Consider the following 13,835-nt stretch of genomic DNA (forward strand, 5'->3'; position numbering starts at 1 on the left):
AATATGACTTGACTTACAAGCTCATGGATTTGACAAAAATGACTATATATATATATACACACACACACACACTATACTTATAAAAAATGGAGAATACTCCACTATTTTCTTATATTAAAAACCCTTAAGTACTAAACTAATTCGTTAGGACTAGAATAGTAGCGACTCTACTCGGGGGCAACCTCGGGTGTGTCCTAGTCTGGAAACAACGTGAGTTGAGCGCTTTACGCAGATTTTTTGAACCAAAACCCCTTATTTGTAAGGGGAATTTTTGCCGAAATTTTCAAAAAAAATACTTATACTTATGATGCTAAAGCTTATATTTTGCAGAAAATATTTTACAAACACATAAGCAAATAACATAACCTTACAGTGAAGCTCATAGGTCAACTGTATTCTATGGATCCTCAATGCCAGGGTGCGTAAAACCTTCCCTGGGGGATCACCAGAACCCTTACCTCGATCTCTAGTACATAATGAGAATTTTTCTCGGTGTGAAAAACTCCTAAACCCGGTTTTCCTAATTTTTCCTTTGAATAAATTAGGTAGCGACTCTAAAACAACTAAATATCCAATTTAGAGCACCAACAACCTCGGATTACTTTTATGCCTTAACCCGCGTAAAAGCGAACCGTACCATTGGTCTGTAGAGATTGGAACTTTTGGGGGTGATTTTTGGGACTTTGGTTCAGATGGAGTTGGGGTTTTGGAAGGTGAGTAAGAGGGATTCATTTCTGACACACTTGGAGAAGATGATTCTTGTTGAGACATGGCTAATTTTACTCGCAAGAACACAAAGAGAAGGAAATATAGAGAGGTTTAGACGTTTCGCAGTGAGAGAAAAGAATGAGAGAGGGTGCTTTGAGAGTTTTAAGTGAGGAGAGAGACAAGAGCAGTTGGTTTAAATAAAAGGACAAAGAACTGATTTCGATAGGGGTACGATGAAAAGGTGTCAAGTATTCGGGTCGGTTCGAAGGAATTTTAACGTTTGAAAGTTTATTTTGGAGGTTGAGGCAGGAAAGAAATTAATGACATGGCGCTCTAAGAAATTCAAAAATATATAAGTGATAAAGAGACTACTAACCTGAGTCACTAGAACCAGGTTCCTTAACAATTTTAAAAATGAGGACAAGAGCTCTGAGTAATGCAATGACACCTATACTCGTATTGTCCTGAAGCTGCCATGTGTGTATACCTGTAATAGTATAAGAGTGAGTTAGATGCCACCAAAAAATACTTTTTAGCATTATACCTTTCCTATTAACATAGTCAATCATTGAGGGAAATGGTAAGCGGGTAACTAGTTGAGCTTGATCAGGCCCAACTCCAAGCGATTTCTTTCAAAGTGTTCTCTGCTGCCTTGGTGAAGATGTCTACTACCTGGTCCTTTATTTTGCAGAACTTCATACAAATCAATCCCTTTTCAACATTATCCCTCAGAAAATGGTGTCTAACATCAATGTGCTTGGTCTTTTTGTGCTGCACTAGATTTTTTGTCATATTAAGTGCACTTGTATTATCACACAATAAGGGCACACATTTAGTGAGCACACCAAAATCTTGAAGTTGTTGTTTAATCCATAACAATTGAGCACAACAGGAAGTAGTAGCCACATACTCAGCTTCAGCAGTAGATAGAGCCACAAAGTTTTGTTTCTTTGTACCCTATGAGATCAAGCATGACCCCAGAAAATTTGTCATTCCAGATGTCCTCTTCCTGTCTACTAAGTACCCAGCATAATCAACATCAACACATCCAATCAAGTCAAAGTTGTCTCCTGAAGGATAGAAGAGGACCAGGTCCGGAGTTCCTTTGAGAGACCTCAAAATTCTTTTTGCAGCCTTTACATGAGATTCCTTTGGCACACAACCCAACACTAAAGACAATGTCAGGTTTGCTAGCAGTTAGGTACAATAAAGACCTAATGATACCCCTATACATGGTTTCATTTACAGGAGAACCAGGTTCATTCATGTCTAACCAAGTAGCAGTGGTTATAGGTGTATCAATGGTTTTCCATTTCAAATCTTTTTAGCAGCTTCTTGATGTACTTTTGTTGACTGATCATGGTGCCTTTTGAGGTTTGCTTGACTTGCAGCCCAAGGAAGAAATTTTGCTCACCCATCATGCTCATCTCAAATTCACTTCTCATGAGCTTTGCAAATTCTTCACAAAGGGAATCATTAGTGGCACCAAAAATGATATCATCAACATAGACTTGCACAATTAACAAATTTCTCCCTCTTTTCTTCAGAAATAATGTGTTATAAATTTTCCCTATTTTCAAGAAGGAACTTTGACAATCTCTCATACCATGCCCAAGGAGCCTGCTTCAACCCATATAGAGCCTTGTCAAGCTTGAAAACATGCTCAGCATGTTCATGACTTCAAAGCCAGGGGGTTGCTTGACAAAAAATTCCTCCTTCAAATATCCATTGAAGAAGGAATTTTGACATCTATTTGGAACAATTTGAATTCTATATGAGATGAAAAAGCAATGAGAATCCTTATTGCTTCCATTCTGGCAACTGGAGTAAAAGTATCATCATAGTCAATCCCTTCTTCTTGGTTGTAGCCTTGAACCACCAGCCTTACCTTGTTTCTTATTTTTTTTTTCAAATTCATCAAGCTTATTGGGAAACACCTACCTGGTTCCAGTCACTGTTCTATCTGAAGGTTTAGGAACTAGGTGCCACACTTTGTTTCACTTAAATTAATGAAGCTCTTCTTGCATAACAGCTACCCAGTCAGCATCTTTCGATGCTTCCTTGATATTCTTAGGTTCACTTTGAGAAAGGAAGGCTGAGAAGACAAATATGTTTCTCGCTCTTGACCTGGTCTGAATACCAAATTCTAAAAGAGTAATGACATTTTGAAGTGGATGAGAACTCTTGTGCTTCCAGTTGGATACTTGATCTTCAGGATTTGAAGGACCAAGTTCCTCCGTATTAGCTTCATCATTGACATCAATAGATTTCCACTTCTTTGTCCAACCTCAGAAGTACGTGATACAGCATCAACTACTCGATATTCAGCTTCGAGTAGAGTAATAGGGAGACCAAGTTCCTCTGTGCCTTCTGAAAATGCTGTTGCATCTTCTTCATCACTCTGTTTAACCTGACTCATCAATTCAGTCTTTCTATTTGAAATTTCTATGGTCATCAGGGACTTTTGTAAATTCTCTATCTTCAGCTTCATCATTGAGCGACCTTTTGCTACCCAATTCATTTGATTCATCAAAGATCACATGCACGTTTTTTTCTACACACTAAGTTCTTTTGTTATAGGCTTTGTATACCTTGCTTTGAGAAGAGTAACTAAGAAAGATTCCTTCATCACTTTTTGCATCAAATTTTCCCAAGGCCTCCTAGAACAAAGCATTTGCATCCAAAAGCTCTCAGGTAAGTCAGCTTGGGCTTTCTTCCATTGAGTAATTCATCCGGAGTCTTCTCAAGCAAGGACCTGATCATGTATATGTTAATCAAGTGGCAAGCAGTATTGACAGCTTCAGCCCAAAAACTTTTAGACACACCACTTGCAATCAGCATTGTTCTAGTCATATCTTCAAATGTCCTATTTTTCCTCTCCCTAACATCATTTTGTTGAGGTGTTCTAGGAGCAAAGAAGTTGTGACTTATACTATTTTCCGTACAGAATTCATCAAACTTGGCATTGTCAAACTTAGTACTATGATTAGATCTAATGTTCACTATGTGGTTTCCCAGTTTTACTTGGATTTGTTTCACAAAAGCGGTGAACAGAGGAAATGTTTCATCCTTGGTTCTTAGAAATAGAGTCCAAGTGAACCTAGATTAGTCATCAACAATCACAAAAATGTAATTCTTTCTTCCTCTGCTGGGAACTCTCATTGGCCCACAAAGATCCATATGAAGAAGATCAAGCCTTGAGGTATTTACTTCCTTATTTGGTTTGAAGAAGGATCTAACCTGCTTTCCTTTTATACAAGTATCACACACCTTGTGATCTTTGAACTTGGTCTTGGGCAGCCCACGAACCAGGTCCTTCACAACAAGCTTGTTCAACAAAGAGAAGCTTGCATGTCCCAGACATCTGTGGCATAGCTCAATATCATCATCCATAGCACCAAGACATGTCAGATCACCACCATTTAATGACTAAAAGTCTGCTACATAGATGTTCTTGAACCTTTTTGCTATCAATACCACTTCACAAGATTTGAGGTTAGTGACAGTGCAAGAACAGGACAAGAACTTGACTTCATTTTCTTTATCGCATATTTGAGACATACTCAAGAGGATATACTTCAAGCCGTTCACATAGTACACATTCTCAATTGTATGGGAGAGTGTCTTGCAAATTTTGTCAACACTAAGAATATATCCTTTCTTGCTATTTTCAAAAGACACACTCCCATCTTGTAAGGCCTTGAACGAGAGGAAATCATCCATTTTTCCAGTCATATGCTTCGAGCAGTCACTATCCATGTACCATTTTGACTACCTCCTCTCACTTCAGCTGGTAAACAGAGTCATTTATTAGATTTAGGAACCCAAACCAGCTTGGGTCCCTTATAATGATACAATGAGTGAATTAAGCTTCTTTTCGTCCATGCAGGCAACACATTTTTTCTTTTTTCGGGATCAGATCCCTCAACTCCAAACTTCTTCTCAACAAAATTTTTGTTTTTCTGAAGAGATTGAAATTTTGCTTTACACGTATCCTTGCAATGACCAGTCTTCCCATAGTGAGTACAAAACTAATTTTCAATTGTAGTGACATACTTGCTGTGGGGATTGTAGGGAGTTTTGGTCTTTCAAAGCCAATGCCCTGCCTGCCACCACCGTCACTCTTGTACATGGAAGCAATTACATCAGAGAACAAGGTCCACTGAAGTGACTTATCAAGCTTAATTCTTACCATTTTTAAACTCTCTTGAAGCTGCTTATTCTTTTCTAACTCAGCAGTAAGATTCATTTTGGTTTTCTCAAGCTCACTTTCAAGCTCAAGATGAATCGTACTAGCATCTTCTTTTCCTTTAGAAGGAGTGTTCATCCATTTTTTCAGTTGGTTGTTTAACAAGGAATTATCTCTAGTTAATTCATGAACCTATTCCTTCAAATCTACAATAAGCACTACTAAGTCATCCCTTTTTTATTCTAACTCACCAATTTCTTCAGCTAGAACACCATTTTCTTCGATGAGACTATGATAAGCATCAATTAATACATTTGCTAACGACATCAAATTTTTTTAGAGTAATTTTCCAAGTTTTTCTGGACATCTAAAAAATTTACCTCATCCTCTTCATTATCACCATCAACATCAGATTTTGCCATTAATGCAAAGATTGATCCATATCTCGAGGGTTCATCATTAATAGCCATCAGGGATCCATCATTTTGATCATCTTCATCCTCAAACTCACTTTAGGAATCTCCCCAGGCCGCAAGAGCCTGTTTCACCAAGTTGTCAGCTACTTCTCTCCTCTTGGGTTTTATATTGGGGACCAAGTTCCTCTTTACTATCTTTTCAACATTGTTTTTGTAGTAATCCTACTTGTGAAGAGGACATTCTTTCATAAAGTAACCAGGTTTCCCACACCTGTGACAACAGTCATTTCCCTTGGGATTTTCGCTTGTGCTTTATTTTTTTTGGAAACCACTATTTCTTCTAATCATTTTTTAAAACCTGCGAGTAAGATAAGCCATGTCTGACTCACCATCACTAGAGTCACTTTTGGCAGCAGCTTTGAGAACCAGGTTCCTCTCATTTTTTGGCGCCTTTCTTTCTCGATCTTGTTGTATTTTGAGCTCATAAGTTTTGAGATTCCCTATTAGCTCATCAATGGTTAGTTTTTGCAGGTCCTTGGCTTCAGTGATAGCATTAACTTTGTTTTCCCATGAACTAGGCAAGACACTGAGCAACTTACGAACCAACCTGTTGGTAGGGATGATTCCACCAAGAGAATGGAGTTTATTGATTATGGAGGTGAATCTAGTATGCATTTCATGAATGGACTCTCCATCTTTCATTTTAAAGAGTTCATACTCAGTGGTAAGCATGTCTATTTTGGACTACTTTGCTTGATTTGTTCCTTCATGAGCAGTTTGAAGTGCATCCCAGATCTCTTTTGTAGATTAACATGAAGAGATTCGGTTGTACTCATCAGCTCCAATGCCACACACAAGGATTTTCTTGGCCTTGTAGTTCTTTCCACAGCTTTTCTGTCAGTTTCATTGTATTCCTTCCTCATCTTTGGCTCAGCTTCAACACCAGCTTCATTTTTCTTCACAGGAACAAATGGACCATCACAGATGATATCCCACAACTCCCTTATCTTCCACCACCCATAATATTTTCCATTGAATCTTGGTGGTCTTGTGCTAGATTGTCCTTCTTCTAGTTTGGTGGAGCGGCCATGAGAAAGATCATTTCTAGGTGTCAATATTTTAGAAAGAACCCGCTCTGATACCAAGATAGAAACTAAGAATCCACCAAACAATACAGAGAACCGGGTTCTCTATCTGTTCTCTAAAGTAAACGACTGAAAGTAAATAACATAAGATATTTACGTGGAAAACTTCTTGCTCAAGAGATTAAAAACTACGACCTACCCCAGTAGGATTTCCATCTTCACTAAACTAAGCAACTTCAAATTACAACTCTTGCAACCTAGGAATTAAACTCTTAATCCCTCACCCCTTACAATACCTCTATTATATGCCCTTTACAATAACTCTATTGTAAAGCTACACAGCTTGACTAACTCTAGCCAAGAAAACAAAACAATGAAAGTTGAGATCTGTCCTAGAATGACACTTATTGAAAGTAGAGTAGGATTACGAGTAAAGAACAAAATGACAAGACACAACAAACCTAAGGACTTAAGATATTTTCAGTTATCGGGATCTGGCCCTTGAGTTTGTGATAGCCTTGTTCTTGAGAAGACCTTTTACAAGTGTTAGGTTAAACCTTGTAACATGTTGTATATATATTAGAGAGCATGTGAGAATCATGTGATAAGAGATAGGGACATTTCATCTTTAAGTTTGGCTTCTAGCAAGCACGCTGCAACTGTGCTGCTGCACTGCTGCCAGTCGGTACAGTGCAACAGCCTTTATAGCTGTAGAGTTGACTTTTACGACAGCCAAGGAAAATGATCTTATTTGGTTCCTATCCACAAGGGAACAGATCCCATCTGGTTCCTCGATCACATTTGTCAAATCATCAAAACTTATCACGTGGTTTTTTCTGATTTTCATCATTAAGATCTAATTTTTGGAAAAGTCTTGTCCAATGTGGATAATTTTGACTTAGTAACAAAATCATGAATAATTTATCCCTCTAATTGTTTGGTTGAAGCTTCGAATAATATAATATGACAGATCAACTAAGTGAAATAACATGAACGGGGGCCTAATATGACTTTAGTTGAACCATCAGATGACTGCATTCGACGGATCAACTAAGTGAGATAACCTAAACGGGGGCCTAATATGACCTTAGTTGAACCATCAGATGACTCTATTCGACGGATCAACTAAGTGAGATAACCTAAGGTGACTTTAGTTGAACCATCAGATGAATGAATTCGACGGGTCAACCATGTAAAATATTTGGTTAGCATTTAATAATTTATCACACATAAAATCTTATGTTATAGTTTTACCACAAAATGATTTTCTACATATATAACTCTTGTTATAGTATATATATATATATATATATAGGCAGTAAATCACTTCCATTTTCTAAGGAAGAACCACAATTTATTGTGAGAACAATTCCCATTGAATTACCTCAGTTGACACATCAAGTACATATTCATGTTCTTGTTGTATTAATCACCAAATGAGCCATTACAAAACTATAGCACAAGACTAACACACATACACTGGCCATCTTAAGTAGCAAATACAGAAACTACAGACACATTGTAATCCTAACAGATCAAACATTACAAAATACAGGAACTACAGACGCATTGTAATTTCGTCCAGTTTTGATGTCGCCATTTTCCAGTTTTTTTTTAACTCATTTTGTGTGAAGATTTTTCCAATTTCTGCCCAGTATTGATGTAGCGATTTTCCAGTTTTTTTCACTTCATTTATGACCACTTTTACACTATCATGTAAGATACACTTTGTCACTAAATAGAAGTAACTAGGGATGCTCACGGAAAACGGCTAAATCGAATCAAATCGAAAAGAATAACCGATATTTTTTAGTTTGATTTTTAATTTTAAAACCGACAACATTTGATTTGATTTTGATTCTAAGTAAAAAATAACCGAAAAGCCCGAATCAACGATCATACAAATACTATCTAAAAATTATAATTTTGCACACTTACACACACATATATATTTCCTTTTTTTTTTTTTTTTTTTAAGTATTACAGTACTTTACTAGTATCCTAAGTTAACAAGAAAATTCAAAGAACAAAATTGTCCCTATATCGCTCATAAGGGGACTTTTGGCATAGGCACTTGTTATTCACGTCCTCTCTACTAAACGAGTTCAAGAGAAATTATAAGACCAAACCATTTGAGCTTTCACAAATTGCAGGTAACGTTATTGAGTTTGCGTGTATGTTTTCATCTGTTTGTTTTTACTAGTTAAAATTATAAAATCTATATTATGTATGATCAGTCTCTAGGATAATATGATTGTATCATGTATAATATCTATATTATATGAAGAGTATATTATTCTTCCTTCACTTCATGTACTCTAGTCTCTAGGGATTTCTACCGAAGAGTATATTGTAATGAGCATTAATATTTAACAAATTAATCAATCTTATTAAAAATTGATAAAAATTGACTCAATGAAAAACTCACTTAATTGGTTTGATTTGACTTTTGTATTTGAAAAACTGACTTGATTGGTTTGATTATCTTTTAGGTAGAAACCGGACAAAACCGAACCATGAACACTCCTAGAAGTATCCCATTCAAAACCAAATAAGAAGATAGCCAATATAGACAATTTTCATTACAGCACAATTACATGCATTAAGTTCAACATCATAATCAACTTCATTACAACAACCTAGATAACTAAATTCTCATAAAACAAAGAACAAAGAACATGCAATTTCTTTCACTTCATCATCCCTACAAGAAACACAAGGAATAAAGCACATGAGACCAAAATGATAGTTTTCAACTTATTGATTTTCTTGTCCAAAATCATAACTTTTCCAACCTCTTAGGCTGATATAAGCTCAATTTCTTCAACTTTCTCCTCCAAAATTTTAATTTTGGCAGCCTCTTGGACATTGACAAAATCCATTTCTTTATGTTTCTTATTCAAACAGTCCTTTTCAACGCTAACAACCTACATGTCATCGACTATGTTCCTCATATTGTCTGTTTCACCCGCTTCCATTCCATTGACTATCATTTTCAGTTTGTTTCTTTCAACCTTCATAGCATCTAATTTACCCTTTATCTCCAATGTAACAGTTACTTCTCTTGGTGGGAGTTGTTGTTTGTCTTGCCATTCCCAATATCCGCTTGAAGTAACTTAACAAAAAAATCAAGAAATTCAATGTGGAAAATTCAACCTTCAAATACTAATTTGTTCAGAAATACATACTAAATTACCAATAAAATTCAGCCATCAAATAATCAATTAATCAACCATTTAGGGCAACATTGTATTATACAAACATGCCAAACGAAAATTAATTTACAACTTACTCTATGTCTTGGACATTTGTAGAACCTTGTCCCAGCATTGGATCGATCCAAACTGTCAAATTTAGAGCATTTAGTCCACGGTTACATTTTCTTGCATTTCGACATTCAAGCAAATTGATGGAGCCTTCTGACATACTTCGAGATCCAACGGGGAAGAAAGGTTTTTTTATAAAATTAGGGTTCTAATTTGGAGTTGAGGCTCTGAACATAGATTAAAAGGGGATGTGGGTGGGTGGGTGGGGGGGGGGGGTTGCCACTTCGTACATCCTTGGGCTATGTGGGCAATTTTTTCCATATCGGACTGCTCAGTCAACATTCAAGACAATCCGCCAACAAGGAGGCCATTTGTGGTCCCTTCATGTGACGGCAAGGGCTCGTTTGGTACCAAAAACAAGCTGAGGGTAAATTCAGATAGTTCGAGGGTAGTTTTGATCATTTTCCAAAAAATTAAGACAGATGGCAGTCATTGGTGTTAATCAGATTGATTAGAGATTAATTGATCTTTAATGGTGGAACATCGATGGTCTGTTAGTCAAATGGTATGTTCAACCCAAAAGTATAACGAAAGGTAAATATAGACCTTTTCCCAAAATACAGGGGTCCCTTTTCCATGTATTTTTTAATAAAAGAATTCTATTAAAATAGATTTTCAATATTATTTTTGCTTTTTCAAGACGTTGAAATACGCACACACTACTTAAAAAGCGCCTACGGAGTAAATAATTCTACTAATAGCTTAGAGGAGTAATAGGACACCTGGAAAAATAAGGTGTAGAGATGAAAATTTGGCTTTAGTCCAAAGGATATTTATGCATTTTCCCAAAAGGTTCTACGAATAGTTTTTGAAAACAATAGTGGAGCCGTAAGGAAATACACATTTAGTTCTAAAAATATATACATTAGGAAATTTCTAAAATCGTTGTCCAAAGTCAAATCAATGCGGGATCACATTTAAATTTCAAACACAAAAAGTCGAAGAAAATTAATACCTCATACAAATATGTTTAAATATAGTAGTAACAAAAGGGGAACAAAAACACAAAGAAAAAGGAGCTGTTTCCTGTTTCCTTAACCTCGGATCCCCTCTCTCCCCAAAACCCTAACCTCAAACAAATCAAATTCCTCAACCATTTCTCTCAAACAAACATGGCATCCTCAATCCATTTCACAATAATATTCACACTAACATTATTCTTCACAAACATACCTTTCTCAATTTCCATAACAACCAACAAAATCACTTCAATATACGACGTTCTCAATTCCCATGGTCTCCCTGTTGGTCTATTACCAAATGGAATTACAAATTTCTCAATGGATCCTTCATCGGGTCGGTTTGAAGCCCATTTACCACAATCTTGTGCGGCCCAATTTGAAACCCATTTAAGATATGATAGTACTGTGTGTGGGATACTTAATTATGGTCAGATTTCGAATATATCTGGTGTTACTGCTCAAGAATTGTTTCTTTGGTTTGCTGTTAAAGGGATACGTGTTGATATACCCAGTTCTGGGTTGATTTATTTTGATGTTGGGGTTGTTTCTAAGCAGTTTTCGCTTTCTTTTTTCGAGACACCCCGTGACTGTACTGTTACTAATGATGATGGGGTTGATGATAATCTTGTTTTATTCGATAATGGTGGAAGAATTGTTGAGGTATGATGCCGTCTTTTAGTACTCCCTTTATCGTCCTAATTTATGTGGTACAGTTCGGATTTCGAAAGTCAAACGAGAAAATCTTTGATTGCGATTTATATTGTATGCCCTTTAAATATCTTAAATTGTTAATCATGCTGAAGGTTTTTCAGAAATAGCCTCTTTGCCCCCATAAAGTTAGACGTAAGGTCTGCATAAATCCCACCCTCCCCAGACCCCCACTTGTGGCATTAAACTGGGTATGTTGTCGTTGTTGTTAATTATGGTGATTTAGAGTACTTTTTATATAGTTTCTAAATATTGTAAATTATTTTTCAAAAAACTTAAAAGATTGTATGTCCGAATTCTCGGTCAACGTAAAGAAGTTTGACTCTTGAAATGAGAACTGTATCACATAAATTGGGACAAAGGGAGTAATTTATTTCGTATGTGTGCTTGTGTATACCTAGAATCTTGAATTGCACTTCTTTTGGTTTTGTTTTGGGGATTTTGGCGGTGCTAATGTTGCCAAGACCTGGTTTTTCATCATGTTTTGAGTTAATGGTCGAAAACACACCGAAAATATTCTTTTTTTCACTAGTTTCACATCCAAACTATCAGTTGTTCACTTTTCCTATCTGGATCATCACCATTTATGTATTAAAAATAATATTTCAGGTGTATTTTGGACCATTATATCTTAAATTTTTGCTATTACTTATTCATAATTATGTGCCTTGGGTGAAGATGTAACATTTGATGTACTATAACATTGACAAAAGAATTCATGAGAGGTGTTTATAGGTTGGGCTGGCAATGGAGTTTGATGCTCAAAGTTTCAAAAAATGCATTCATTGAGGATTGATCCTCTATTTTTATAATTTTGTTGATATAAATTTATTCTGAGACTTGTTAGTTGTTACGCTGTATTCCTGGCGGAGTCTTCTATAACAAATTATGATTTTGCTTTTGCATTGAAGTATTCAAGAGCTATTCGAGGTTTTGCCTTCATTCATTGCCATCTAAATGCTGCCTTCTAATTTTTTTTTATATAGGTCTAAATCCCCAAAAAGTGCAATTGAATTTTGTTGCACTGAATGTATTGGTTGTTCGTCTAGTCTCTATATGTTTATTGGCCTTCCTCAGATGAATTTTGCTTGATGTATGTGAAGTATGAAGAATAACATGCTCCGTTCTTTTCCTGTTTCTTTCAAAAATGTAACAACATAATACCCAGTGTAATCCTACAAGTGTGGTCTAGGGAGAGTAGAGTGTAGGCGGACCTTACCCCTACCTTTGTGCAAGTAGGGAGGTTGTTTCTGATAGACCCTTGACTCATTTCGTTTAAAATGTGATATGAACTTTGACAGTCTTTAAGTCTTAACTGATGAAAAGATTACTGGGATGACCTGAAATATCTGAATCTTGACTGATAAAAAGAATACTGTGATGACCTGAAACTTCTTATTTCATTCTGTTGCAGAATCAATCAAGGAAGTTAATTAAAGAACGTCCAGGAAAGAGCAAGGCGAGAGCTGTATCCTAAATTGGAGAGAAAGAAATCTTAGTTAAGGATAAGGCCATGTCGGTGAATTACTGGTTCTTACTCAAGGAGCATATCCAAGAGTCCATTTTCACCTTTGTGTGATTGCTATATCTGACTTGTGGCAAAGTTGTTGAAATGGAGGATTTCAAGGTAATGGTAACCTGGTTCCTGCAGGTGATGTATGGCACTATATTACTGAGTTTGTAGATGTACAGTTGTTACAAGTGTATCATTTTGTTCTAACCATGTATACGCCTTGGCATAATTTTAGCTTTTGTAAATTGAAAAAGTGATGTATGTCTGAAAATGAAGTTGAGGTAATTGTTATGCTAGTCTTGCGTTATTGGTGATGGTTTGAAGTCTGACTAGGTAATGAAGAAAGTTTTATGCATTTTTGAAGTCAATTACATGTCATGTTGTTGCCAAGGGTGGCTCAGTTGGTTGAGCATGAGGCTTCCATAATGGAGGTCTTGGGTTCGAGACCCCCTTCCTACAACAGCAGGGATTTGCTTTCTGGGTCGAGCTGGTCACACGGGGCTTGCCTCGTGTGGGTTATCTCTCCTGTGTGGTTTGCGGGCTATTGCACAGGAGCACGGGGTTTACCTTGTGTGCACCCGAAGGGTAGCGGCTACGGGTTCCCTTGTCCAAATAGTACTGTTTTATGATCATGGAAGCTAGTATCATTCTAGAATGTGATATGATCTTGCTTACCATGTAATAAGAAATTTAAAGCGAAGTATATTTTCATGGGCTGATTTTACCAACTGAACGCTTAACATGACATTTTTGCCAATGTCCTTGATTCTTTGTCAAATGGTTCTGGAGAAACCTGCACGTCTTTTATGTAGTTGCAAACGCATGAAATTTAAAGCCAAACATATTTAGCATAATTATTTGATTAGTGTTTGGAGGAAGCTCAACAGTCTCCTTCAGTAATAAGGCAGAGATGGAATGTTTGTTATTA

At 36.5% G+C, this 13,835-nt stretch overlaps 1 protein-coding gene across 1 annotated transcript; it reads left to right on the forward strand.

The window, feature by feature from the left end:
• Window positions 1-10,697: 10,697 nt before the first annotated feature.
• LOC132637575 (uncharacterized) lies at window positions 10,698-13,221 on the forward strand. The gene is made up of 2 exons (XM_060354646.1): window positions 10,698-11,346; window positions 12,809-13,221. Exons 1-2 carry the CDS (start codon window positions 10,837-10,839, stop codon window positions 12,869-12,871), a joined length of 573 nt encoding a protein of 190 aa, XP_060210629.1. The 5' UTR covers window positions 10,698-10,836; the 3' UTR covers window positions 12,872-13,221.
• The last annotated feature ends 614 nt before the right edge of the window (window positions 13,222-13,835 follow it).

This window comes from Lycium barbarum, chromosome 1, assembly GCF_019175385.1.
Source record: "Lycium barbarum isolate Lr01 chromosome 1, ASM1917538v2, whole genome shotgun sequence".
NCBI lineage: Eukaryota > Viridiplantae > Streptophyta > Magnoliopsida > Solanales > Solanaceae > Lycium > Lycium barbarum.